Source organism: Scyliorhinus torazame, chromosome 14 (genome assembly GCF_047496885.1).
Source record: "Scyliorhinus torazame isolate Kashiwa2021f chromosome 14, sScyTor2.1, whole genome shotgun sequence".
NCBI classification, from domain to species: Eukaryota; Metazoa; Chordata; class Chondrichthyes; order Carcharhiniformes; family Scyliorhinidae; genus Scyliorhinus; species Scyliorhinus torazame.
Genome location: NC_092720.1, coordinates 17,932,307 through 17,957,925, shown reverse-complemented (window position 1 = coordinate 17,957,925; position 25,619 = coordinate 17,932,307). Strand labels below are relative to the sequence as shown.

At 46.9% G+C, this 25,619-nt stretch overlaps 1 protein-coding gene and 1 pseudogene across 6 annotated transcripts in view; both read left to right on the top strand.

The window, feature by feature from the left end:
* LOC140389554 (polyhomeotic-like protein 3) overlaps positions 1-21,917 on the top strand; it is a 160,389-nt gene extending 138,472 nt beyond the window's left edge. For all 6 annotated transcript variants that reach the window (XM_072473774.1, XM_072473777.1, XM_072473776.1 and 3 more), the window contains 2 exons: positions 9,822-10,056; positions 10,928-21,917. In XM_072473774.1, the coding sequence (XP_072329875.1) occupies positions 9,822-10,056; positions 10,928-11,082 (390 nt within the window). In that variant the 3' untranslated portion in view covers positions 11,083-21,917. The remainder of the gene's footprint in view (positions 1-9,821; positions 10,057-10,927) is intronic.
* An 835-nt stretch (positions 21,918-22,752) lies between these two features.
* On the top strand, positions 22,753-23,395 carry LOC140389555 (large ribosomal subunit protein bL20m-like; annotated as a pseudogene).
* Positions 23,396-25,619: the final 2,224 nt, after the last annotated feature.

The following is a 25,619-nucleotide window of genomic DNA, read 5'->3' as shown; positions in this document are numbered from 1 at the left end:
AGTTGGTTTCCGTGTTTGTTAAACTTTAGGAGTCAACTAGCACCGGGTCAAGCTCTGTACCTCACCTTGGTGCCATGGTCCCCCCTGAGCCACGCATATCATCCTGGCCCTTTCTTGAGCTTTCTATTGCTCTTAGCAAGGCAGCAGCATCCCATCTTGGCTGCTGCCTGGTTTTACCAAAGCAGCAGTCAACTCCCGTCTCCTGCCCAATCAGTCCATTTATATTTAAAGATAGTGTCCCCAATTCATCCATGTGTAAAGTTATTAAATCCCCTTTGATAATCCAGCACATTTATCGTTAACCAGGAGACATACCCTGCAAATAGAAGTAACCTTAAATCGACCCTCACTGCAAATTGTTGAGGAAAATTGAAGATTCTTATAAATGACTTTTAACGCATACTTCATGGATGATTTATTGCGACATGACAAGTGTTATTGCTAACAAGAGCCACAGATATGAGGGAGTTCCTTCAAAACACCAGATGTCAACTTGTTTATCATGCTGGCCGATTGTCCCACTTCCAATCGCAAGATGGTTTTGGCTATCTCATTTCATGATGTGGTATAATAACCCTCACTAGGCTCATGGTGAGACGTTGATCGATCTCCCAGTGGGACTCGTAGAACAAGAGCTTCCCCGCTAGTGGGCGGAGGAACAGCAGTTGAGATTCTCGACACCCTGACCAGGGCAGAACATTCCGGCATGGGGGCAAGGTCAATGGGATTTTAAAAATGCTGTTTTTTTGGGAGACTAGATGCCTTTGACCCAGGCGAAGAAGACTGGGCCCAGTATACCGTGGATACGGCATTTCTTCCAGGCATCTGGTATTGTTGGAGAAGACTGCCAGAAGGTGATGGCCTTGACATTCAGTGTAATCAAGAGCCTCACCAACCCGGCAGCCTCATACTCGGAATCCTTCTGTGTTCTTGTAGAACTTTTCCGCAAATCACTACGATCCCCAAGCTGCCTGTAATAGTGCAATGGTAGCAGTTCAGTATGGCTGGATAAACCCCTGGGGAGTCCGTGGCGTAATTCCTAACACGTCTTCGTAAATTAGCAGAACTTGTGACTTTGGTATGTGGAATCAACCCATCAATATGGCGACCCAGAGAAAGCAATTGGCTGAGCCTGCCTTGGACCGGAAAAGGGCCACAGAACTGTCTCCCTCCCACGAGAATGCAGAAAAGGGGGTGCAGGAGCTCTGGGGTTCTGTTGATTACAGTGTACACAGTGTAAGGTCGGCCCTATTCTGAAGAAAGGTGCCCTCCAAGGACAGTGCCCGTGTGACTCAATCACCACCAAAACAATGAACAGCAGCACAACGTCGCAAATAGACTCGATGGCCAAGGGCCAGCACGGTCCAACCGGACATCCCCCTGTAGGGTGGTGAGGAGTACCTACAACTGCACTTGCAGTCACAGGACCCGCGGAGGTGGAGGCCAGCAAAATCAACAGCGAACGCATCGCCCTGACCAGGTGACACAGATGCCCCGAGCCGGGTCTTGCACATTGCCCCACCCAAGGACAAAGATCTAATGCAGCTGAATTGCATCACAGCCCAACTGTAGCTCCCTTTAAGATAAAGCTTCAACTTAATGGCCACCCTCTGGACATGGAAATCAACATGGGGCTGCTGTCTCTATTATCGGACAAAAACATTTCTGTAGGCTCCATATGGGAATTCTGTCCCTGGGTTGCCCGGCTGGCAACATATACTGGGGAGCCGTTGCCCCCAATTACCCGCAGTTAGACTACCATTGTTAGTGGTGCAAGGGCCAGGTCCCAGCCTCCTAGGCCGTGAGTGATTAGAAAGACGCCAACTGGACTGGAAACAAATCCTCCGAATGTGGTCTGTACGAAGTCCTCGGAAAATATCCAGAGGTTTTCCAGGAGGGCCTGGGAAGAAAATAAAGGGGGCCAGGGCAAAGATTAATGTTGACCCAGAGGAGAGGCCCAACTTAAATACTTCAGGACCCGACAAATCCCACATGCCCTGCTTCCAAAAGTAGACGCTGAACTGAGACAACTAGGGAGCTTGGGCATTATATGTCTAGTCCTGTTCGCGGAGTGGGCAGCGCCTATGGTCCCGGTATTGAAACCAGACAAGTCAGTCCACCTGTGGGCGATTATAAGATGACAGTGAACAGGGCCTCCTGCTTGGACCAGTACCCATGCCACGTGTAGAAGAGCTCAACGCGAAGTTAGCCAGGGGTCACTCGTTCATAAACCTCGACATGAGCCAATTGGAGTTAGGTGCAGCATCACGGCGGTATGTCACCATCAGCAGCCACAGAAGGCTGTACGAATACAGCCGACTTCCCTTCGGTGTATCATCAGCGTGTGCGGCTTTTCAACGGGTGATGGAAAACATCCTCCAAGGGTTTCCCAGGATAGCTACCTACCTGGACAATGTGCTCATTACAAGAGCCACCCAGAAGGAGCACCTGGGCAACTTGGAAGAGGTCCTCCCTCAATGCGTGTTCAGGCGAAAGTGGCCATGCACCTTAGATACCGTGTCAATTAGGACAGGTGGCACCTAGTGGAGAAAAAAGTTCAGGCTGTCGAGGGAGCTCCAAAACCTGAAACCACGACCCAGCTGCGGTCGTTTTGGGGGCTCGTAAATGACTATGGGAAGTTCATCCCGAACCTCGCTACCTTGTTGTCACCCTGTTGAAGAAAAGCCAAAAATGGGCGTGGGAAGTACAGGAGGAGGAGGTATTTGCCAGAGTGAAACAACAGTACTCTCAATAGGAGGGGTTATCGGGTTACGGGGATAGGATGGAAGTGGGTCGGTGCAGACTCGATGGGCCAAATGGCCTCCTTCTGCACTGTATGTTCTATGTTAACATCTGATAGCAAGTGCGTCCAGACCCCGGCCATTGCAGAGCGCTGCGTCGCACAGATAGAGAAAGAAGGACTGTGATATACGCAGTAAAAATAATTCACCAGTATGCCTATGGGTGTCACTTCATGGACCATAAGCCTTTACTCGGCCTTTTTAAGGAAGGCAAAATGATTCCACCAAAAGCCTCGGCCCGAATCCAAAGCTGGGCACTGCTGGGCAGCTTATGAATAAACATTTGAATATCGTCCAGGGGCGCAGATTGTACATGCAGATGCCTTCAGCTGACCTCCGCTCCCTGTAAGCCTCCTTCCCTGCCAGTAACAGACAAAGTCGTATTAACATTGAACATTCTGGACACCCTATCGGTGACGGCCATGCAAATCCACCAGTGGACCCAAAGGGATGCTGCACTGGTGAAATTACACCACATTGTCCTGCACAGTAGGCTACAAGGGAGGGCCCAGTGGAGCTGCAGGCCTAGCTTACGAAGCAACAGGATTTTGTGTGGAGGATGGTAACCTCCTCTGGGGGGCTCGCGACCGGGTCACGCACAATCTTGCATGATTTGCAAGATGGGTATTTCAAAGATGAAACTACTCACGAGAGCTTTTGTTTGGGGGTGACATCGCGCGAATGGTGCAGCAATGTGCAGCCTTCCAGGAACACTGGAAGCTCTCCCTACCAGCCTTGCCCCACCCTTAGGAATGGCCAGGACGTCCCTGGGTGAGCTTCCATGCCGACTTTGCCGGGCATTTTATGGGATCATTGTTTCTGATCCTGATAGATGGCCACTCAAAATGGATGGATGTGCACCGAATCAAAGAGTAGGAATGAACGGACCTTTTTTAAAATGGCAGGCAGTGACTCGTGGGGTACCGAAGGGACCTGTGCTAGCACCCCAGCTATTCACAATATATATTAATGATTTAGGTGAGGGAACAAAATGTAATATCTCCAAATTTGCAGATGACACAAAGCTGCGTGGGAGGGTGAGCTGTGAGGTGGATGCAGAGATCCGTCAGTGTGATTTGGACAAGTTGAGTGAGTGGGCAACTGAGTGGCAGAGGCAGTGTAATTTGGATAAACATGAGGTTATCCACTTATTGGCAAAAACGAGAAAGCAGATTATTATCTGAATGGCCATACATTAGGAGAGAGGAATATGCAGCAAGACCTGGGTGTCCTCGTACACCAGTCACTAAAGGTAAGCGTGCAGGTACAGAAGACAAATGGTATGTTGGCCTTCATTGTGAGAGTATTCCAGCACAGGAGCAGGGATGAGGTGAGATTTCTTCACCCAGAGAGTGATGAGCCTGTGGAATTTGTTACCACCAGAAATAGTTGATGCCAAAACAATGTATGTTTTTAAGAAGCAGCAATAGCACGTGGGGCAAAGGGAATCAAAGCATATGGGGGAAAGCGGAATTAGGCTATTGAGTTGGATAATAAACCCTGATCATAATGAATGGGAGAACAGGATCAAAGGGCTAAATGGCCTCCTTCTGCTCTTATTCTCTATGCTTCTGTGTCTTCTATCACCTCGCGAATTACTGTGGAGAAATTGTACCTATCATTCAGCACCCATGGAATTCCAGAGGTGCTTGTCAGGGGCAATGGAACCCCATTTACCAGCGAGGAGTGCCAGGCCTTTATGCGGGCCAATGGGGTGAAACACATCCATACCATCCATCCTTAAATGGTTTGGCTGAGCGGGCAGTCTAAACATTTAAACAGGGTATAAAGAAACAGAACATGGGTTCCCTTGAAACGCAGCTGGCGTGGTTCTTATTCAACAACCAAACCACAACGCATGTCACAACTGGGGTAGCGCCTCCAGACTGAAAAAATCATTTCAATTGTAGATCTTCCAGTTCTGAAACCACACTGAGTCTTGAAGTAGATGCATTCGGGCAAGATCGACAGTCTTACAAATGCAACACTGGCAAATATTTTTTACTCAGCTCTCTGCAGTGAGGTGCTTTGATAGTTGTTGCAGTCGCTGTGGTGGCACTTGTTCTTGTACAGGGTCACACTCTTTGCATCATGCCCTATCCTGGGACATTCCCGTAACAGCCTCCCCGAACAGGCGCCAGAATGTGGCGACTAGGGGCTTTTCACAGTAACTTCATTGAAGCCTACTTGTGACAATAAGCGATCTTCATTTCATTTTCATTTTCATTTCATTGCCCCCTCCCTCCAACAGAGCCAGAGAGCTTTGTGCAGATGCTGTGAGAATGCCGATTTGCCATGCTTGATGAGTTCAGGCAGGACAGGATCAGCACCTGGAGATCTGCCCAGTGCAAGGGAGTGAAAAACTCTGCCAAGCTCCTCCTCTATGAGTCAGATGTCCAGCTCTGTCATGTCAGGCAGACTGGTGTCCAGAGCTTCCTGGGTGAGAGTGTTCTCCCTGGAGTACAATTCGCGGGACTGTTCCACCCATCTCTACAACTGTTCATTGCAGCCAGTGATGACCTCCCATTGCCTTTGCTTTCAATGTAGCTATCTTGGTTGCAGATGGGATATCTTTAAGATTCCTTCAGATATGGCATCTGGATATTCTGACAAAATTGTAACTGACAACCTTTGGGGCATCACCTCGCAGTCTGTTGGAATTTAATTTGAGCGGCTCTTATTGCATTGAGGGCCTTCTTATTTGCATCCCATGTCCTTGATGAGAGAAGACTGCTTGGCTTCAATATTGGGTTCCATCGCAGTGAACCAATCAGCATTTTTTCAGCTCTTTCTTCCCACATGTTGGAAGTGTAGACGGTCTCTCGAAGTACGTTCCATTTTGCTTCTTTCGTTGTGGGAATGCTGGAGAGCACCTGTTCAATCGAGCTGAGGAACTATTGTTTTTTATCTGGTAGACAGTGTGGCTGACATTGACACAAGGTCAGCATTTCTACTTTGAATGAAAAAACTTCAAGGATTGCATCCTCCTCCTGGTGCACGCCAGGGATTGATCTGTACCACAGTCAGTGCTGTGGTATCTCCATGCGTTGTTGAGAGTCACACCTATTGATGATCAGAGCCAGCTAGTGCCAATGCTCTGATTGTAAAAGCAGCGGGAGAGAATGAGAATTCCATGTCTACAGAAATGGGAGGATAAAGCAGATGAAGGCATGGCTGGAAAGATGGTACAGGAGCGAGGGCTTTACATTCTTGGGACATTAGGACCGGTTAACAGGGAGATGGGACCTGTACAGGGTGGACGGGATGCCCCTAGATAGGCCCGGAACTCAGTTTCTTGCTTGTGTTATTGGGGAAGGTTTAAGTTAGCTTGGCAGGGGTGTGGAACCTGGAGGTGATATCTGAGAGGAGTACCAAGGTGCACAAAATATGAGGGAGACAGATAGCACTAGAATAAGGAATAGTAAGTTGTTAACTGGGAGCAGAGTAAAGGAGAAAGTAATAAAGTCTAAATCCAAAGATGTGCAGGTTAGGTGGATTGGCCATGCTAAATTGCCCCTTAGTGTCCAAAATGTTCGGTAGAGTTACTGGAGTCCGGGGATAAAGTGGAGGCATGGGCTTAAATAGGGTGCTCTTTCGAAGAGCCGGTGCAGACTAGATGGGCCGAATGGCCTCTTTCTGCACTGTAAGTTCTATAATGATTCTAAGAAGATTATTATGCATATATGTGAGTTCACAGAATGTGGTAAATAAGATTGGTGAGTTAAGGTGCAGATTGCCATATGGGATTACGGTGTTGTGGCTAAAACAGAAACCAAGCTCAAAGAACGGCAGGACTAAGTGTTAAAAATAGATAGAAAGGATAAAAGGGTGAGGGGTGGTGATATTGATTAAGGAGAGTATTGCAGGAGAAAGAGGAGTCCCAGATGGTTCAAGGACATATTCTATTTGGCAGCAGCTAAGGAACAAATTGGTGCCATTGCCTTGCTCGGTATAGCCTATAGGCCATCAACTCTTGGGGAGAATGTAGAGAAAGAAACTGACAAGGAAATTGCAGAGAGGTGCAAAAATTATGGAGCAGTTATAATGGGAGACATTAATGTTCCAAATATAGACTGGGATAGTAATAGTGTAAAGAGCAGCAATGGGCAAGAGTGCCTAGAGTTCCGGAAAACTTTCTACAACAGTATATTTCCAGTCCAACAAGGAAGGAGGCACTGCTAGGTCTGGTTCTTGGGAATGACATGAGCCGGGAGAATTAAGTGTCAGTGGGGAAACATTTAAGTGTCAGTGATCACTGTATCCTCAGGTTCAGGCTGACTATGAAAAAGGACAAAGAACAGTTTAGAGTAAGAAAAATTAACTGGGGGAAAGGAAACTCAAAGAACAGATCTGGCCCGAATAAATTGGAATCAAAGGTTGGAAAGAAAAACAATAGCTAAACAATAGACTGCCTTCAAGGAGGAGATAGTTTGGGCACAATCATGGTGCATTCCCTCGAAAGGGAAAGTTAGGGCAAACAAATCCAGAGCTCCTTGGATGACAAAAGAGATAGAAATTAAGATATGGAAGAAAAAGTGTGCTTATGACAGGTGTCAAGTAGAAAATTGAGAACCAGGCTGAATGCAGAAGGTTCAGAGCGGAGGTAAAAAAGCAAATAAGAGGAACAAAGAGAGAGTATGAAAAGAGACTGGCAGCGAACATAAACGAGAATCCCAACATCCTCTATAGGCATTTGAATGGTAAAAGGAGGAGTAGGGCTGATCCCTGAAGAGGGATTTATGCATGGAGTCAGAGAACATAGCTCAGGTTTTAAATTAATACTTCACATCAGTCTTCACTAAGGAAAAAGATGCTACCCAAACGACGGTAAAAGAGTAGCTAATTCAGACATTAGAGAGGTTTAAAAATGATAAGTAGGAAATATTGGGCAAACTGTTTGTACTTAAAATGGATAAGATACCAGGACTGGATGAGATGTATCCAAGAATACTGACGGAAGTGAAAGTTGAAATTGCAGAGGCACTGGCCATAATGTTTCATTCTTCCTTCGACTCCGGGATGGTGCCAAAGGACTGGAGAATTGCAAATGTTGCCCCCTTGTTCAAAAAAAGGTGTAAAGTTAAGCCTAACAACTGCAGGCCAGCCTGTTTAACTTTAGTGGTGGGGAAACTTCAACAAACAGTAATTCAGGGCAAAATTATTAGTCACACAGACCAAATGTGGGTTAATTAAGGAAAACAAGCATGGATTTCTTAAGGGAAAATCGTGGTCAATTAACTTGCTGGGGTTTTTTGAAAAGGTAACAGAGAGGGGTAATGAAGGCAATATTGTTGCTGTGGTGGACATGGAGGCATTTGTTACCAGGCACACAATGGACTTGTGAGCAAAATTACTGCTGATGATATAAAAGGGTCAGTAGCGACAAGGATACAAAATAGGCTGCACAGCAGGAAACACAGAGGAGTGGCTAATGGCTGTTTTTTCTGGCTGGAGGAATGTTTGTAGTGGTGTTCCGCAGGAGTCGGTGTTTGAATCCTTGCTTTTCCTGGTACATATTAATGACCCAGACCTTGGTGTGCAGGCCCACACTTTCAAAGTTTGTGGATGATTTTAAAACTTGGTAGCATTGTGAACTGTGAGGAGGATAGTGCAGAAGTTCACAAGGACTTAACACAAGTTGGTGGCAAGGGTAGACAGGTGGCAGATTAAGTTCAGTGCAGAGAAATGTGAAGTGTTTCATTTCGGTAGGGAGAACATGGAGAGATAAATATAAAATAAAGGGTACAATTCTAAAGGGGACGCAGGAGCAGAGGGGCCTGGGTGTATATGTGCACAAGATGGCAGGACACGTTGAGCGGGTGTATAATAAAGCGAACAGTATCCTAGCCTTTATGAAAAGTGGCATAAAGTAGAACAGCAAGGAGTTTATGTTGCACTTGGAGACACTTTCAGACATTTGGGCTCTTGCATTCAGTTCTAGGTGCCACATTTTAGGCATTGGCGAAGATGCAGAAAAGATCCATGGGAATGATTCCTGGGATTTGGAGAAGTTAGGAGGCTTAGGGGCTTAAGGAAGCTTTTAAATCTTGGAAGATGTGTAGCCAGGTAAGGAGGAGGACCATGATGGTGAAAAGATGTGCCACTCACAACAGGGCCAAAAAAAGAGAGGATGTGTGGCAGAGTTGCTGAATGGGCTGAATTCCCCTCTCTGACTCCTGCCTTCTTGGGCATTTTAATCATTCCACTTCAGGAAACTTGATCGGTTCCTAACTCACCCAGCTGAGGGAGCATGGTGATAGGCTGAGATGAGGAAGCCGGGAGAAGGCTTGTGTGCAGCGTAAACACCAACGTGGACCAGTTGCACCAAATGGCCTATCCCAGTGCTGTGTGTTGTGAAAGCTCGCCTGTTCCTCTCTTGAAGTGTTGGTTAAAATAAAAGCTAGTAGATTGCTCCTGGCTTGCTGAATTGAATCCCAAGCTAACTGTGAAGCAGTTTTGATAATGGCGTTAGGAAAGTTTACAATCCAACAAAACACAGTTATATGATATAGTCAGATATCCCAGGATGCTTAACGGGAAAAATCATCAGAGAAACCTTGACACTGAGCTCCATCAGGAGACATGAGAGCAGATGATCAAAAACCTGGTCAAAGTGGTTGAGTTTTAAGGAGCGGCTTAAAGGAGAGAAAGAAAGAGAGAGAAACAGAAGTGGAGAAATAGAGATTTAGGGAGAGAAATCCTGGCAGCGAAGATACAGTTGCTAATGGTCGAACGATTAAAATCAAATAATGCGCAAGAGTCCAGAATTGGAGGAACTCGGAGATCTTGGAAGATTAAAGAGCTGGAGGATGTTCCAGAGTTAAGATGGGAGAGACTATGACTGATTTAAAAAAAACAAGTGTAAGAATTTTAAAATTTAGTGGGATGTAGCACACACATACACAACTTTAAGGGTACTGGAAAAAACCCAAATTGATAGTCCAATAGTGCAGTTGTAATGTGCAGCGCCTTTGTATCAATTGAAGTTCTGCAAATGACCTAATTATTAACCGTTCCTAGATTCCTGTCAGTTTCACTCCTGTAGAAGAGGCCACAACAACCTGCAATCTCCCACTTCCAGAAGAAACTGTGGCAGTCGCTATGACGACACGCCGTCGACAGAACGAGCGAGAACGCGAGCGGGAGATGCGAGAACTGAGGATGAGGGAGGTGGCAGACTGCGGCGAAATGCTACACATTGACCCGACAATGTGGACAGTTGACCACGTGTGGGAATTCATACACTCGCTACCAGGTGTGTGCCTTGCTCACCACAGTCACCGTACCTGTCAGCTTGGTTAAGTGGGGGTGGGGGGTGGGCTGGGGTTGAGGATGGGGACGGGATGCACGGTTACCCTCACATACCCACAGGAGAACTGTGCTTCACAGGTAGTTTAAGTCCGAAATTGGGACTACAATATTGCAACACCAATTCTAATGGGATTGAGGGAATGCCCTTAAAGAGGAAGTTCTTGAAAATATGACTGTGTTGACATTTGGTTTATGTTATAATGCCCGTCAATCGCCCCGCGTTATGCATTCCTAATGTGGTGCATCATTTTCTAGGAGCTCTGAATTATGGGCCCCTCCAACCTCTCTGAGTGTCCCATCCCCCTACCGTTCATATGTTTTTGAAATTGAAACTCAGTGCCACTTAATCACTGCTTTGTGATCTACTCTGTCTTGTCATAAAATCATACAGGATAGACGGAGGCCATTCAGCCCACAGCCCCATGCTGGCTATTTTGAAAGTTGTTATTGAATCTACATCCACCAGTCTTTCAGGCCGTTCATTCCAGATCACCGCAACTTACTGCGGAGGAAGAAAGTATCTCCCCTCTGCAGCTTTTAACAAATTGCCTGTATATCTGTGACCTCTGGTTACTTACTGACCGTCATGACAGTGGAAACAGTTTCTCCTTCTCTATCAAAACCCTTCCTAATTTTGAACACATCTAGCAAAACTTCCCTTCTCTATCCACGGAGAACAGCCCCAGCTTCTTACGTTCCTGTCTATTTTCTCTTGGTGTTCTCCAGCACTTTGGGTTCTTATCTTTCATCTCAATTCAAAATAAAAACCTCTTTGACTATATTTATGGCCATTTTTGTGTGATTGTTATACGCAGGTTGCAAAGACATTGCCGATGAATTCCGGTCCCAGGAGATTGATGGCCAGGCTCTGCTCTTGCTGAAGGAGGATCATCTAATGAGTGCCATGAACATCAAGCTGGGCCCAGCACTCAAAATCTGTGCTCGGATCAACATGCTCAAGGAATCGTAACCTTCTCCACCTCCAGAAGAAAAGTTGCTCAATTCTTCCACTCTGCTAACCGCTGATTTGAAAGAGCATGCCTCTGAGCATGTGCCAAGATGTAGCAGTTTATATATTGGCAAGGACCTTGTGTGGACCAATTGTTATGAGAGCGTCAGCGTGATGTTAACCTGAGGAACTTTGTCTTCGGATAAAAAAATCTTTACTGAACTCACCAGCTTTCTGAAAGGGAAGGTTGCCGTTGACAGGCCTGTGCCAAAAACTGAAACTTGCCAATTTGATTCATGCCATTATGTCGTCAAAATGGGATTGAATTACCCATCACACCATTGCTGCAAATATAACTTGACTCTTCCAGCCGCTGCTTCCCATCGCAAATCCTCCTCTCCCCTGTGATTGTGATGCATTCTTGTTTAATTCATTGATTTACACCCTCCCGATGGTATGACTATTTCATTCATTCTCAGGATATTGGTGTCACTGGTTAGCCAACATTAATTACCCAACTCTACTGTCCCTTAAGAAGGTTATGGTGCAACTTCTTATAGAACCACTGCAGACCATGTGGTGTAGGTACAAGGGGCAGTGCTGTTACTTACAATTTGTCCTAACGACGATAAAGGAACAATGATAATATTTCCATGCCGGAATGGTGCGGAACGTGAAGGTGTTTAGTATGTGCCAACTGCCCTTTGTCCTTCTTGGTGGTGGGGGTCACAGGTTTGGAAGGTGCTGTCGAAGGAGGCTTGCCGTGTTGCTTCAGTGTATGTTGTATATGGTACACACTGCTGCCACTGTGTGTCAGTGGTGGAGGGAGTACATATTTAAAGCATATTTAAGTGAGTGTGTGCTGATGAAGTGGGCTGGTGTGATGCTGTTCCTCCATCACCGCTTGGTCAAAATGCTGAAATTCTGGCCTGACAGCTCACCACCACTTTCTCAAGGCCGGCTTCGCGATGAGCAATAAATGGTAGCCTCTCCAGCGATGCCCATATCCTGAGAATGAATAGAAATAGTCAGAATCTAAGAAGGTTGCAAACCAAAGAATACCCCCGTCTTTGGCCCGGTAGCCTTCCCAGCCTGCAATATAAAATTGGTGTCAGTCAGATAAGGAGAGAGAGTTTCCCACACACCCTCCATCCCCTCCCTGTTTCATCTTAATTCTCCAAGTGCCCTCAACCTCTGCAGGAGCTAGTTTCCATCAGGCATAAAGCAGGGGTCAGGGAAATTACGATCAAGGTCGGTGGTGTGACTGCGAAAGGACCACAGGCGTATCTTGAACAGTTTTTCAAAGCTTCTCTAGGGGGCAGTAGTGCTGAATTTGAATGCAGACGGCCTAAGCTAGCACCACCAATCATCATTCATCCTTTATGCTGCTGTTCCTGGGTTTTTCGCCTGTCCATTCGGTCAATATCGTGACCTTCCATACTTTGGGCCTGCAGAGACCTTCCGCAGACAATGGGCAAAGTTACGATTTGGATAAGGAAGTTACAGATGAGAAAACCAGAGAACAGCTCTAGCCCATCCTAGTGATAGAAAGAGCACTTTATATGAACTTCCTCAGATTGGGTCAGGTGAGAGCAACATTTAATATTTGACCATAGGGTGTCTTTTTAGGGTGACATATAAAAAGATGAGTCCCAATAAATTTAGAAACAATATTCACACACTTTCACTTTGGCAATTTCACCACCATCCCCATAACCATTATAGCCAATCCTGCAAGAAACAGAGGGTCCTCATTTAAATATCTGATGTCATTAGCATATTCCAAACATGCTTTCTTGAGATCAGATCAACACCAGTGGTAAATGGTGCTCTTCCACCTCAGATTGAGCATATAATAATAATAATCTTTATTAGTGTCACAAGTAGGCTTCCATTAACACTGCAATGACGTTACTGTGAAAATCCCCGAGTCGCCACACTCCAACGCCTGTTCAGGTACACAGAGGGAGAATTCAGAATGTCCAAATTACCTAACAAGCATGTCTTTCAGTACTTGTGGGAGGAAACCGGAGCGCCCAGAGGAAACCCACGCAGACATGGGGAGAACGTGCAGACTTTGCACAGATAGTGAACCAAGCCAGGAATCGAACCTGGGACCCTGGCGCTGTGAAGCAACAATTCTAACCACTGTGCTACTGTGCTGCCATATGCCTCCTGCCCGCCATGTCGGAAGGATAGAAGACCAGATTGTTTGGCCTAGATTTTCAAACCTTGCCACATCCACTCACAAACTGCAGCACAAGATTACATCAGTTGCAATATACCTTGTGACTTGTGTATTTTAACATTCTGCTTTAGTGTCAGTTCTCATCTTCCATAACGCTGAGATGTTTAGCTGAACATTGTCTCCCCTACCGCATAAACTCTCCTGCAATTTCTAGCTGTCCCCTGCTTATCTTATCTTAATCACAGAACATGGACTGCAGATGTATTAAGTCTCTCTTCTCTTCTCCAGTCTCTCTATGTACCAGAAGTATCCCATCCCATGTATCGTTCGAGAGAATCTCTTCTGCACTCTCTCCAAAGGCTTTGGCATCCTTCCTAGAGTGTGGTGCTCAGAACTCCTGCTACATACTCTAAGGATTGTTGGCAAAATAATGGACTTTCTTTTTTAATCTTCGGAGCTGCCTGGCCTCTCTAGTGAAGAGCAAGTGCTGCACAAAGGAAAAGATTGACAGCTTCACAAACATAATGGCACCTGGCACTTTAACATGGTGGGTGGATTATGTGATTCCCAACCAGAGAGTGCACCGCGGAATATTCAGAGGATGTGTAAACTTACTTTGCAGGAGCTAGTTTCTTAAGCTAAAAGACTGCCCGATGCCAAGAATCTATTTGAAATTAAGTAATGCAGAATATATCCTTTCATTGGCGATTGAACCTTTGGACATCGGGCAGTTGTCTTTTGTTTTCTTTGGGTTTCTATTTATATCAGACAGAACTCGGATGGTAAGTGCCGGATCTGGAATCCCTTCAGCGCAGTCTTTATTTAAAATCACTGATACTGGGTACTGCGGACTGTAAAGTATGATTTGCCTGCGCCTTTATTTCTTTTCATCCCCTTTTTCTGCCCACCAGAAGTGTGGCTTTGCTCTGAGTTCTGATTGAGAGGGTGCCAATGGCCCTCTGCTCCGTTGGACTTTGACTGATCTTCCAGTGTGGGCCCACACACAAGTGTTGGCAATCTGTCTGACCCTTGGTGTAACATAGCCCTGTCCGTTATCCACAACTTCCAGCAGGGGGTCACTGAACAGTGATCAGGAGTGAATTATGATTTAACTACCTCTCTCTCGCTCTCTCTGTATCTCTCTCTCTTCTCCCACCCCCACACCACCCGCCAGTCCAAGGGCGACAAACAAATTGAAGTGACCCAATTCCTGAACACTATCGGTTGTCAACTTTCCAGGGATGAAAAACTAATATCCAGAACACCTTTGCATGGTAGTTATAAAGATATTGAACCTGAGTAAAAATGGTTTAGTGAGACTTGAGGACCATCCAAGTGGGTAATGAAGAGTCTCTTCACATCCAATTGGCACAGGAAGATGGATCGGGTTAGGATTTGTGCGTTTTAAACACAAGCTCAACCAGTAATGGTGCCATGCTGTTGAACATGTGGACACCTGGAGAGGCGGCAGCTTCAGAGCAACCTGATTTATTATTGCTCTTTACTTGCTTAGACCATAAGACCAACACCAGCACATCTTTCCTTCGCTTCAGGGCCCAAAACTGCTTGCAATACTCCAACTGGGGTCTGACCAGAACCGTATACAGCCTCGGAAGTACATCTCTGCTCTTGTATTCTATCCCTCTTGACATGAATGCTAACATTGCATTTGCCTTCCTAACTGCCGACTGAACCTGCACGTTAACCTCAGGAGAATCTTGAACTAGGACTCCTAAGTCCCTTTGTGCTTCAGATTTCCCAATTTGGAAAATAGCATATGCCTCTATTCTTCCCACAAAAGTGCATAACCTCATACTTTTCCACATTGTATTCCATCTGCTACTTTTTGCCCAGTCTCCTACCCTGTCCAAGTCCTTCTGCAGCCTTCCCGCTTCTTCAACACTACTGTCCCTCTACAGATCTTTGTATCTTCTGCAAACTTAGCAACAATGCCCTCCGTTCCTTCTTCCAGATCATTAATGTATATCGTGAATAGTTGTGTTGCCAACATTGATCCCTGTGGAACACCATTAGTCACCGGCTGCCAACATGAAAAAGACCCCTTTATCCCACTCCACTAGCTCACCAGCTAGGTAGTAAGGCAGAAGGACTTTCAGGCATGATTTCATGCTTAAGATTCATTCAGCCTTGCTCCTGTCCTGTATTATGTCTCTTCTTCCAGAATCTCTGGTAGTTATGACCGTCCAGTGACAATCTGAATAGATTCTTTTAACCTTCTCACCTCAAGCAACAGAGTTACTTTGAGTGCCACAAAACATTTCAAAACCAACCACAAATTAAATTACGTTGCCTTAACATTGAACTAAAACTAAATTTGATCTGGAATTAATTTTGAGTTGGTACCATTTTGCAGATATTGCTATGTTCCTAAATGTATTTGTTATTTGTGTTCAGCAACCTTAGTCACATTATTCTGTTAATACTGTACCTCCAGAGCATTAGCCCAGGCCTCTGGATTACTAGTCCAAAGGCATTACCACTATTTCACCATCTTAAAATCATAGAATCTCTAGAGTGCAGAAGGAGGCCATTCGGCCCATCAAGTCTGCACCGACCCTCTGAAAGAGCTCCCTACCTAGGCCCACTCCCCCACCATATCCCCGTAACCTGTGCATCTTTGTACACTAAGGGGAAATTTAGCATGGCCAGCCCACCTAACCTGCACATCTTTGGACTGTGGGAAGAAACCGGAGCAAACAAGGGGAGAATATGCAAACTCCACACAGACAGTCACCAATGGTCGGAATTGAACCCGCGTCCCTCGTGCTATGAGGCAACAGTGCTAACCATTGTGCCCCCCTTCCCTGGAGAAATTGAACAGCCTCGATATCCTCAGTCTTCCCTGCCCCTTTAAACCTCAGGCTTTTTAACTCCAGTCTAGAAATGCTGTGAGATTTTAAAACTGCCACCTGTGTGAAACTATCATATCTGACCATCTTTCCCTCAATGATTTGTGGAATCAAGTGTCAGCTATGACACCACATGGTCTTGCCCCTGAGTCATAAGGTACCTGGTTCAAGTCATACTCCAGGGCTGGAGTAGAAAAAACGACATTGACACTCCAGTGCAGTACCAAGGGAGTGTTGCTGTGTTATTGGTGGCGGCTTTTGGATGAGACATTAAATCGCGGCCCCATCTGTCTGCTCGGGTGGGCATTCTTAAAAATATTCACTTACGGGATGTGGGCGTCGCTGGCTTGGCCAGCTTTTATTGCGCATCCCAAATTGCCCTTGGAAAGGTGGTGGTGACTTGCTTTTTTGAACCACTGCAGACTCTGTGGTGTAGGTACACCCACATCGCTGTTAGGGATTGAGTTTCAGGGTCTTGACCCAAAGAAAGAGATGAAACAGCCAAAATATTTTTATGTCAGGGTGGTGAGCGGCTTAGAGGGGATCTTCCAAGTGATGGTGATCTTCTAGATGGTAGTGTCCATGGTTTGGAAGGTGCTCCCTAAAGAGCCTTGGTGAGTTCCTGCAGTGCAGCTTGTCAATGGTACATACTGTGTGTGGGGATGGAGGCAGTGAATGTTTGTGGAAAGGGTGCCAAACAAGTTGGGCTATTTTGTCCTGGATGATGTCAAGCTTTTTGAGTGTTGTTGGAGCTGCACGCAACCAGGCAAGTGGGGAGTATTCCATTACACTCCTGACTTGTGTCTTGTAGATGGTGGACAGGCTTTGGGGGGTCAGAAAGCGAGTTAGTGGCAGGATTCCTCTGAAGCAAGCAATCTGACCTGTTCTTTTAGCTGCAGTGTTAATCTGGCTGGTCCAGTTCAAGGTTTAGAGGCACTATTTTGAAGAAGAGCAGAAGTGTACGCCAGGTGCCCTGGCTATTATTAATCCCTCAATCAACATCGCAAAAAAATTTGATTACCTCTTGTCAGTATATTGCTGTTCCTGGGAGTTTGGGCTGTATTCTGGCTTTACAACTGAGACTAATATAGAATGCTTTAAGACACCCAGTTGTGAAAAGTGCTGTATAAATACAAGTCTTTCTTTTCTTAATCACAAAGTTCAGAATAAGATCATTCCACCAAGGAACTAGCCAGTCAGTTCCATGCCATTGCATTGTCCCTATATTCTTGCAAAGTTTCCTATTCAAGTGTTTATCCAATTTTTTACATGTTAGCGAGCGAATCTGCATCCACCATTACTTTCAGGCAGCACATTCCAGACCACCACATTAAACAAATTTCTCATCTCCTCTGTGGTTCTTTTGCTAATTATCTTAAACCTGTGCATTCTGGTCACTGGCCCTTCTGCCACTGGAGATAATCTCTGTTTTTATTCTATTTTGTTACTTATGAAATGTGATGTACTGGACATCACTGAGGTAAGTCAGATTGGGATCATACTCCCTTTGCCATGGGCAGAGCTGTTTTGTGGAACCCTCTTGTCTGTCCGCACCTTGCCCTCTGTAATGGAAATAGACCCGGTCTTCATACCATCAACCAGCTGGGTACCTGAGAGACCATGCGCATTTACAAAATACATGGCTTCCGCCACCTCCCTACTCTTAAGTTTGGCATTCGTATGCCTTTTAACCATCACTAAAATGGCCAGCATGGTTAGTCAGATCAGACACCATGGACTAAAATTACTAAAACTTCTCTTCAAGGTTTAAAATTCAATTTTAATTACAGACAATGGGCGAGGTCGGAGAATCGCCGGGGGGGGCGGCGTGAATCCCGCCCCCGCCGGCAGCCGAATTCTCCGGCGGCGAGGATTTGGCGGGGGCGGGAATTGCGCCGCGCCGGTCGGGGGCCATTGGCAGATGCTCCCCCGGCGATTCTCCGGCCTGCGATGGGCCGAGTGGCTGCCAGTTTACGGCCGGTCCCACCGGCGTAAATTACAACAGGTCCTTACCGGCGGGACCTGGCTCCACGGGCGGCCTTCGGAGTCCTCGAGGGGGGGTGCGGGGGGATTTGGCCCCAGAAGGTGCCCCCATGGTGGCCTGGCCCGCGATCGGGGCCCACTGATCCGCGGGCGGGCCTGTGCCATGGGGGCAATCTATTCCTCCGCGTCAGCTGGAGTGGTTCACGCCACCCCTTCACGCCGGAGTTGCCCTCCCCGCAGAATCCCGCCCAATTTCTGTGGCAGTCCAAGGAATCAGATGGATTTGTGACAGATTTTATTCTTGACTCTAATCACAAAGGCATCCAGATACAGAATGTGAATGAAAGGATGATTGCATTGGGATGTACAATATGAAAATGGTAAGTCTGGTCGTGAAGTTTTATATTAGGCTCCTGGACTATATAAACCCATTTCAAGAGTGAAATTAGTAAAGACTTCTGCACACAAAATGTGATGGATGTTTGGAACTGTCTTCCACAAACGGTAATTGATGCATGATCAATTGTTAATTTTAAAGCTCAGATAAATTTTAGTTACCCAAATGCATTAAGGCATATGGGCTAAAGAAGGTTATCTGGAATTTGGCCACAGATCAGCCATGATCTCACTGAATTGTAGAACCGGCTAGAGGGGCGGAATTGGACAAAATTGTGTTTGATGTGTAAACACTACTTGCTGATATGATCTTTTCCTCTCTCCAAAAGCTTTGGGACGGCACACCTGCTATTCCATAGCTACATTGCACCCTGGTTATAATGGAATCCAAGGATTGCTTGCATCAGAGTAAGGTTTGAAACATTATTGATCCGAACAGAGTGATAGAAGTAGGTGACATCGGCATAGAGAAGCATGGGCTTTTGTAGCACTGACCTCCTATTTCTTTCTTCACAGGAAGTTGTCAAAACACAGTTTTCTTTTTAGTGGTTACTGGGCTTTCTGTTCTCAATGCCATTTGCTATCCCTTTAAACCACAAATAACATAAAGACATGTATTAACATATATTGGACTCGAGAGACGGTAACTCTGTTTCTCTCTCCACAGATGCTGCGGTACTTGCTGAGCTTTTCCAGCACTTTCTGTTTGTGTCTCAGATTTCCCGCACCTGCGGTATTTTGCTTTTATCTTGCATTGATATGACGGCCGAGATTCTCCAGCCTCCCCGCGGCGGGTTTTCTTGGCGGTGAGAGGCGGCTCGCCGTTCGCCAGTGGGGGGATCTTCTGGTCCAGCCACTCTCAATGGGATTGCCCATAGATTCCACCTCACGTCACCAGGAAACGCGAGGGGGGTGCTGTCGGCGGTAGCAGAAGATCCCGCCAGCGTGGAGAGCCGGACGATCTCACCCACTATATTTCACAACATCGGGACATCCCAAAATGTTCTCCAGGAATGAAGTGTAATCGCTGTTGTAATGTAGGAAGCGCAACAAGCTAATTTGTGCACAGCAAGCTCCCACAAAACAGCACTGTTATTACTGACCAGAAAATGTTTTTTTTTAATTTAAGTTGGTTGAGGGAAAAATATTTGTCAGGGAACCGGATGGTGCCACCAGGAAGAACTCCTCTGATCTTCCATGAAATAGTGCCACGGGGTCTTTTACTTCCACCTGAGAGGGAACATGGAGGCCTCAGTTTTAACATCTCATCAGACAAAAGGACCTCAAACAGTGTTGCTCTCCCTCCATGCTGCACTCCTGTGTCAGCCTGCATTTTTGTGCTCAAATCTTCAGAGTGGAACTTGAATCCATGACCTCTGACTCAGGGGTGAGAGCACTACATGATTTTTCTCCCCCCCCCCCCTTTTTTCCTCCCAGTGCCTCTCGAATCTGAGTTTTCTTCAACACCCATTCTTTGGTCTTCGCGGAGAAATCCGCACATTTCCTCAGATGAGACGTGGTTACCAAACGAGGCAAGGCAGTCGCTATGGCTTTGATAAGGTATACTGCTTATCGTCATCTGTTTTTTACAACCTCGGCTGACAGCCCTCGTGCAGTACTGATATAATGCTGCACTGTCTCAGGTGCTATCATTCAGATGAGGCATGGAGTTACGGCCCAGTCCGCTCTCTCACCTGGACTAAAAGGTTCCATGGCACTATTCTGAAGCAGATCCCTGAAGTTCTCCCTGGACCCCTGGCCAATAACTAACCCTCAACCAATACCACTGAAATATCTGATTATCTGGTCTTTATTGCATACAAATTGACTACCATCCTTCATACAACCCAGCTGTGACAAAGCTTCAGAAAGACTTAATTGACTAAAACAGTTCAGGGACATCCTGCGGTCATGGAAGTCACTGTATTAATGTAGGTCTTTCAGTCTGAAAGGGTGATACGATACAGATCAGCCATGATCTGGTTGAATTGACCCCTTCTAGTCCTATGTTTCTGATGCAAACATCCTTGCCAAAGAACAATAATAAAGAACTATCACAACTAGTTGCTGAGAAACCTGTGGCTTGCAGACAAGGAGGCATAACCAAAGGATAACAAAGGGACCATATCAAGTACTCGAGTACAATCTTATTGGTTTTCAGTCTTAATAAAAGGGGCTCCAAGAGACATGGATTTATACCAGAGATTTATTTAGTAGCAGAGGTCAATCTGTTTGATTTAAATATGATGGAACACAAAATTGGAAAAAATGGCTGCATAAGCCTGAGGTGGGATATTGTTATGGTCTGTTGCTATACATTAAAGATGTCCTTAAAAACCTTGCAACAGAATTTTATAATGGGGCTGTGTCCGTTTCCATTACTTACGGCAAGTTTGAACTATTGGTAATCGTAAAATTACTTACTGGACTTTTCAGCTCTTTTCTAACGAAGCTATGTCAATTTGTTGCAGATAATTTGAGGTTTCTGGCAAAGCCAGCTTTGATGTTTTTTGAGAAGTTACTTTGTGTTCTAAGAGTTAAAGGCTCATAGTGTTGATCCACTTTCTGCTCTGGGTGTATGCCCAATATGTGGCTTGATGCAGTTACACACTGCAGCCTGCTCTGATCTTTGGCAGTAGATACAGCCTCGTCTCGTTTGTAGATGACATTGGGTTTACCATGTTGACTTCACCATGTCATTGGATTGTTTTCTAGCCCCCATGCACAGCACCTTTAAGTGGACCCCAGGATCAATGGGAAAACCACAAACTTTTGAAATTAGGCTTTGGGATACAGCCTATCGTTATTGTATTGTGTTTCTTACAAACTACTAATGTTTATAGTATTAAGCCGATAAGCATTTGATTTGCTGATTCCATTGAAAACTTTATACACATCAAAGCTTTGGAAAAGCCAGCTTTGATAGTTTTGGGAAGACATATTGTGTTTCAGAGTTAAAGGCTCACAGTGTTGACACACCACTTACACTGGTGGCTAGAGCAGGAGCACCTCCAGCTATTTTCAGGAGTAACTGTTTGTAAATAGCATCCCCCCTAGGATAGGAACATGCGCACTGTCAAATCACATTGCTGCACTCATTGAGGACATGTTCACCGGGGCCTGTATGCCACTCCTACTGGGTCAGCGATCATTATTTTGCCAAGAGAAAAATGTCAGGCTTTCAAGTTGAATAATTGCGTTGTACTGTTTTGTACATGGTGTATTTTTATTCGTTAAATGTGCAATAGTTGTTGAAGGATTGTGCATCTACCTTAGTGTCACTGTGTTAAACCACACCTGTGACAAAGTGTTTAGTGTGTACCCAACCAGCCTAAGGGTCTTGTGACCAGACAGCCCAAATACCCTCATTCCCCTCATGTGCCAAGTTTTCAGTTAATAAAAAACATTTAAAAAAGAAAGTTTTGAGTTTTTAAAAAAGAAAACCTCTATTCGCAGATGATGGTGGTACAGTCAGATCATTCAGCCATCCCATGTCACCTTCATTGGGAGATGCTGAGGTTGTCCCCTTGAATCTGTGCTGACATTGTGATGGTGTTGGAGAATTCGGCACCAACAGTGAAAATGGGGAAGTGCAGATCATTGTACTTCCATATCATTGCTCTTGTCAGGTGTCAACCGTGACTCAGCTGGTAACCTCTAACCTCTGAGTGTGACATTTGTGGACTCAAGCCCCACACCAGAGTGGGAGGCACAAAATCCAGCTGACACCCCCAGTGCAGTGGTAAGGGAGCGATTCACTGAGTCAGAAAGTTGTGATCAAATGAAAATTAAGGAATGTAATAATTGTCAATGTGTTCTGGTAGCTGTATCATTAAAAAGAGCAAATTATCTTTAAATGGTAATTGGTTAGTGTAATAATCTCGCCAAGGCCAGTCTTCCTACACCCTATCCTTTTACTGACACAACAGAGGAGGCTGCAGCTTCCAGCTCGCAAGTCCAAGCCCGGGGACCTACCGGGATACCAGCCCGGGTTGAAGCACCGGGCTTTAAACTCACGCTGTTTGTTTCCCATTGGGTGAGCTCCTGTCTGCCCAATAGGGAAGTTCATACTCCACAAAGCTTATGGGGAATCTATTGACAATCCCCCATTGTCCTTCATCGTCACCATAATATCTCTCTCCCCTTGATGCGACCATCAATTCACACGAGACAGCTGATAACGGGGGAGGAGGAGGTGGTGTAGGTGAAGGGGGGGGGGGGGGGGGGGAGAGTACACTCCCACCCAGGAGCCTGATGGTTTTCCTGTCGCTGGATCCGGAGCCGAGGCCCCGACCGCTACTGGCGGCACCAGGAGGTTCTTCAACACGCGCGGCATTTCCGAGGCAGGAAGAACCGATGTTGCAGCCTGGCCGTGCGGAGAGCCTTCCTCTACTCCACCAAGGCCAAGAAGCGGAACATGAGGATGCTTTGGATAAGCATATTGCAGCAGGCTCGCGTGAGCATGGATTGAAATACCCCGCGCTGATCAGTAACCTGGTTAAGTGCCAAGTGGAGCTGAACAGGAAGGCCCTCGCGGATCTGGCCATATACGAACCAAAGATGTTCAAGTCCCTGGCAGCACTGGCTAAGCGAAGGAGAGAAGAGGGCTTCAGCAATGCACTGGACGATGGCAGTGAACCCACCGGCATATTTTCACGCATCGTGCATTCTGACTAAAGGGATGAGCATGAATAATTGCCGCAAATCCTTCTTACCTGACTGACTGTTAATGCCGTCACATTATCAAAATGTTTACAGCAGACTGTCTTTGCCTCAAGTCAGAAGATTTTGGCAGTCTTCTGTGTGGATTATTTGACAAGGTTTTTTCATTCCAATGCTGGCTTGACTGATAATTATTGTGTGCAAAATTCTTGCAATAAAATCTTTGTAGTGAAAAAAAAAATTCACACGAGACAGAGAGTTGAAGTAAACAGTGGCTTTAATCAACTAGAGCAGTGCCTGCCTGCGCCTGTTCTGCACTGAGAGCCGCCTACAGGACAGCTGCTTTATAAAACTTCCCTCAAGGTGGCGGAGCCAGGGGCAGAGCCCACAAGAGCACCAACATGATACAAGCGGTGTAATACAGTACAATGGTCCATAGGTGGAGCCCACATGGACAACAGTATAGTACAATGTAATACAGTGGTGAATGGTTACCATAATACGTTCACCACATTCACCCCCTGTTAAAAAATTGAAGTCCGGTGGGGGTGAAGGGCTCACAGGTTCAGTCTGTCCGGCGCCCTGATCGTGCGCTGCGATCGCCTGAGCTCTGGCTTCGTAGTGGGCACGGGTGTCGAACTCATTGGTGCGGGCACGGGTCTTGAACTCGTCGATGCGGGCACAGCTGTGGACTCCGGGAGCGTGTCTTCTGGAGCTTCATCTCTGTAGGTCGGCGATGGGGGGGGGGGGGGGAGGAGGGGGTGTGGAGGCCATGTAGGGGCGGGGGTGCAGTTCGGTGTAGGTTTGGGGGGTAGGTGATGGTAGGGGATCCTGCGGGTGCCAGGTCCCGGAAGGAGACCGTATCTTGTCGGCCGTTGGGGTGCGCTGTATGCATACTGGGGGTTGCCGTGAAGGAGCTAGACCCTCTCGACCAGGGGGTCGGACTTATGGCTCCTCACGTGTTTCTGGAGTAGTACGGGCCCCGGTGTCTTCAGCCAGGACGGAAGCGAGACCCCGGAGGTGGATTTTCTAGGGAAAACAAATAGGCGGTCATGAGGGGTCTCGTTCGTGGCTGTGCAAAGAAGTGACCTAATGGAGTGGAGCGTGTCGGGGAGGACCTCCTGCCAGTGGGAAGCTGGGAGATTCCTGGACCGTAGGGCCAGGAGGACGGCCTTCCATACCGTCGCGTTCTCCCTCTCCACCTGTCTGCTTCCCCAGGGGTTGTAACTGGTAGTCCTGGTCGAGGCGATGCCCTTACCGAACAGGTACTGACGCAGTTCATCGCTCATAAACGAGGAGCCCCGGTCACTGTGGATGTAAGTGGGGAAACCAAACAAGGTGAAGATACTATGTAGGGCCTTATGACAGTGGCCGTGGTCATATGGGGTCAAGGGATTGCAAAGCAGAAGCGAGAGTACTCGTCAACGACGTTGAGGAAATACGTGTTGCAGTTGGTAGAGGGGTGGGGCCCTTTGAAATTGATACTGAGGCGCTCGGGCTGGGATGTCATAGATGTCATAGAGTTTACAGTGCAGAAGGAGGCCATTCGGCCCATCGAGTCTGCACCGGCTCTTGGAAAGAGCATCCCGCCCAAGGTCAACACCCCCACCCTATCCCCATAACCCAGTAACCCCACCCATCACGAAGGGCAATTTTGGACACTAAGGGCAATTTATCATGGCCAATCCACCTAACCTGCACATCTTTGGACTGTGGGAGGAAACCGGAGCACCCGGAGGAAACCCACGCACACACGGGGAGGATGTGCAGACTCCGCACAGACAGTGACCCAAGCCGGAATCGAACCTGGGACCCTGGAGCTGTGAAGCAATTGTGCTAACCACTATGCTACCGTGCTGCCGTGTCTTTACCAGGTGGGCCTTGTCCGGTCGATGGAAGTGCGGTTTACACTCCGCGCAGATTCGGCAGTCCCTGGTCATGGCCCTGGCCTCCTCGGTGGAGTAGGGCAGGTTGCGGGCCTTGATGTAGTGGATAAGCCGGGTGACCCCCGGGTGGCAGAGGTCATCATGGATGGCCCGGAGTCGGTCATTTTGCTCGCTGGTGCATGTGCCGCGGGACAGGGCATCTGGGGGCTCATTGAGCTTCCCAGGACGATGCCCGATATCGTAATTATAGGTGGAGAGTTCGATCCTCCACCTCAAGATTTTATCGTTCTTGATCTTGCCCGCTGTGTATTGTCGAACATGAAGGCTACCGACCGTTGGTCGGTGACGAGGGTAAACCTCCCACCCGTGAGGTAGTGCCTCCAGTGCCGTACAGTTTCCACGATGGCTTGAGCTTTTTCGACTGAGGAGTGTTGAATTTCGGAGGTGTTGAGGGTACGGGAGAAAAATGCTACTGGCCTGCCTGCCTGTTTAAGGGTGGCGGTGAGGGCGACCTCTGATGCGTCGCTCTCCATCTGGAAGGGGACGGACTCGTCCACCGCGCGCATCGAGGCT